General features: G+C 29.6%; 1 protein-coding gene across 1 annotated transcript; it reads right to left on the bottom strand.

The window, feature by feature from the left end:
• Positions 1-1203: 1203 nt before the first annotated feature.
• LOC131657207 (dirigent protein 11-like) lies at positions 1204-1775 on the bottom strand. Its single transcript, XM_058926675.1, has one exon. It carries the CDS (start codon positions 1765-1767, stop codon positions 1204-1206), a length of 564 nt encoding a protein of 187 aa, XP_058782658.1. The 5' UTR covers positions 1768-1775.
• Between the last annotated feature and the right edge of the window lie 1289 nt (positions 1776-3064).

Raw genomic sequence — 3064 nt, 5'->3', positions numbered from 1 at the left:
TTAAGCTTCTTGTTTGGAAGTGGTCTTTTTGCGGAAAAATTACACATTCCAATTATTCCTTTTACGAGTTTAGTAAGGATCCGATTCTTTTTCTCTCGTAATGCTTTTGTAATTGGCGTGTAATTTTTCTTTGGTTCCGGGTTTTTACCCGTCTTCGTGTAAACAGGTTTTGAGAACCCTCAGTTCCCTATTATATAAAATCTTGCTTACACAAAAAAAAAAAAACAATTGATTCACCTTGATTTTTTTTTGTATCTGACAATATTTAATTATATATTTTAATTAATACAATTAATTATACTATTAATACAATTGAAATCACATTTTTTTCAAAAAAAAAAAAAGGTTTTTTCGGAAGTGCATATTCGAAAGAACTTTTTTTTTTATAAAAAAAGTGACTTCGGAGATGCATTTTCGAAATATAGAGACATTTTTAGAATTTCGCCGCAGATTTCTTAGAAAATAGGGAGATCCATAAAATCAAATTGTCTTATTAAACTAGTTTCAGCATTCTAAACATAAGCCATTAATAGAACTTTGTATCTCAAATAAGGGTATACACACCCGGAATATAGGAATTCTTGGTTCTTAGTTCTTTGATCAACTTCTACATCATATGTATGAAAAGCTTGCATGTTCTTACCCTAAAAAAAAACCCTAGATGCTAAAGGATCTTTGCAAGACCTATACAAATATAAGGCTGAAAAATTAAATTACACTGATATAATATTTGGATAATGTAACATCACGTAATATTATTATATTATAATGAATATATATTTTACAAAATTATATTATACTTATACTATTTATATAAACTTTAGCATTAATTTAAAATCTTTTAATACATTACTGTGTTTGAATTATTAGTCAAATAAGAAGTTAAAATAAATCTAAAATAAAAAAGAGAACAAAATATCTTAAATTATAAAGAGACAACATGTAAAAGTTAACATGTAGACAAAGTATATTTGTCGACTAGTTGTCATTCATAATAGATTAAAAAAAGGACACATGCAGCAAACAAAACAAAAATAAAACAAACATGCAAAGTTCCACTAGTAATATTCTAGTAGTAATAGACACGTGCAATAGTAACATTCTAGTAGACACATGCAGTGCATGCACTAGTAATATTCTAGTACTAGTAGACACATGCAATAGTAACATTCTAGTAGACACATGCAATAGTAACATTCTATTCTAGGGATGAGAAACAGTAATGTTATACTCAACAATATAATGTTGAGGTGTAGAAATGGAGTTAACACTATTCGCAATAGCAAAGCCTCTAGCAAACCTAAAAACACCAGTTCCACCAACAATACTTGTTTCTCTATTTTGCTTTGAAATAGGGTTCCTCCCTAACATACTTAGAGTACTTCCTGCATAACTCCCTTCATCAAACACTAAATTTATCAACATAAACTCAGCAATATCACGAAGTGATGAAAGACCTATTAGCCCTTGAGCTCTTCCAATCTGCTTTGAACTTAACTCCGGTCCTTCCGTCATTGCATCATCCATCATGAAAACTGAACCAAATCCATTAGCCACGTTTTTTGGCGTGTCGATGATTTGTATCATGGTAGGGTTTTTTTTGGTTCTGATGTCATGGTAGTAGAAGTGGATATGTGTTAGTTTTTCGGTGTTTCGTTGCTCGGACTCGGAGGGTAATATGATGTTGGATTGTTGTGAGAAAACTCCATTGGAAATTATGAGTGTGATAATGGAGAAGAGAAAGATGAAGCTATGTGAAAGAGACATTGTTGTAAGATAAAGATACTTTTTTTTACTCAAAGAAGTTTTGTTACTAATGCAAAGAAAAGACAATGCTTTATAAGAGTTTTTCTCAAGTTCAATATTTTTGTTGAATTGTTTATATTGGCCACGAATATGGCGAGGAACTTTCAAGTGGAAGTTGTTTATTTGAATGCATTGCATGGAGACAGTGGTCTCAACAAAAGAAACAAACAAGTTGAAATGAATCCTACAACAATGCCAACTTACAAACTTACACAAAGATTACTAAAATTACCACTTGCTTGTATTGGCATGAATTTGGGAATCATTTCTACACTAGTGTCATTATTACACATCATTTAGATTCTACCATATCAATGAGGAATCCGGTAGGAAGGTGGGTGACAATTGTTTTTGCAGTGTTTCTATTTGAATATATTATTTTAATAATAATAATAATATTCTAATAATAACAATAATATATTGTAATAGTTTTGGTTTGGTCTCACCTATGAGGCGGATGGATTTGTACGTTTGCTGTCGTTTGTTGTCGTGAGGCGGATGGTACAAATGCAAGGACGTAGGATTTATTTGTCTAATCTGTTTAGTTTCGTTTTCATTGTAATTTGTTCTCTCACCTCAAATTTTTTTTTTTTTTGGTTTATTTCAATCTTTTTTTATAACAATTAGCGACATCCATTAAAGACAAAATTCATTTAATCTATTCATTAAAAAAATCTATCTCATTAAAAAAATCTGATGTAAAAGGTTGCGTATTTTTTTTTTAAATAAATTTTTTTATTGTTTTTCACATCAGACCTATGAAATCAACCGATGTGGTATGATGACTTTCACATCGGGCTCTGACCCGATGTAAAATGTCCTAGACTTTTTACATCGCCTGTGTTTACATCGGGCCTAGAACCGATGTAAAAAGTCTTTTTCGCCCGATGTAAAAACTATTTTCTGTACTAGTGTCACCACTTAAAAAGTAAGTTAATGGATTGGACAAAATCCATCCATTTATATACATAGATTGATCCAATCCATCCATCATATTTTAATGATCCAAAGGATTATTATTATTATTATATATTTTAAATCTGTTACATCAATTAAAAACTTGATTTTACTGTATTTTCACAAAATCTGATTTTACTGTATGTTTGTAAAACTTAATTTTATAGTATTTTTTGAAAAAATCGATTTTACTGTATTTTTTGGAAGACCTGATTTTACTATATTTTCAAAAAACTAGATTTTACTAGATTTTGTTTTAAAAACTCAATTTTACTGTATTTTCAAAAAACTAGATTTTATT

The sequence above is a fragment of the Vicia villosa genome, linkage group LG3, assembly GCF_029867415.1.
Source record: "Vicia villosa cultivar HV-30 ecotype Madison, WI linkage group LG3, Vvil1.0, whole genome shotgun sequence".
In the NCBI taxonomy this organism is placed as follows: Eukaryota; Viridiplantae; Streptophyta; class Magnoliopsida; order Fabales; family Fabaceae; genus Vicia; species Vicia villosa.
The sequence above is the reverse complement of the archived record's forward strand: the minus strand, read 5'-3'. Positions and strand labels throughout refer to the sequence as shown.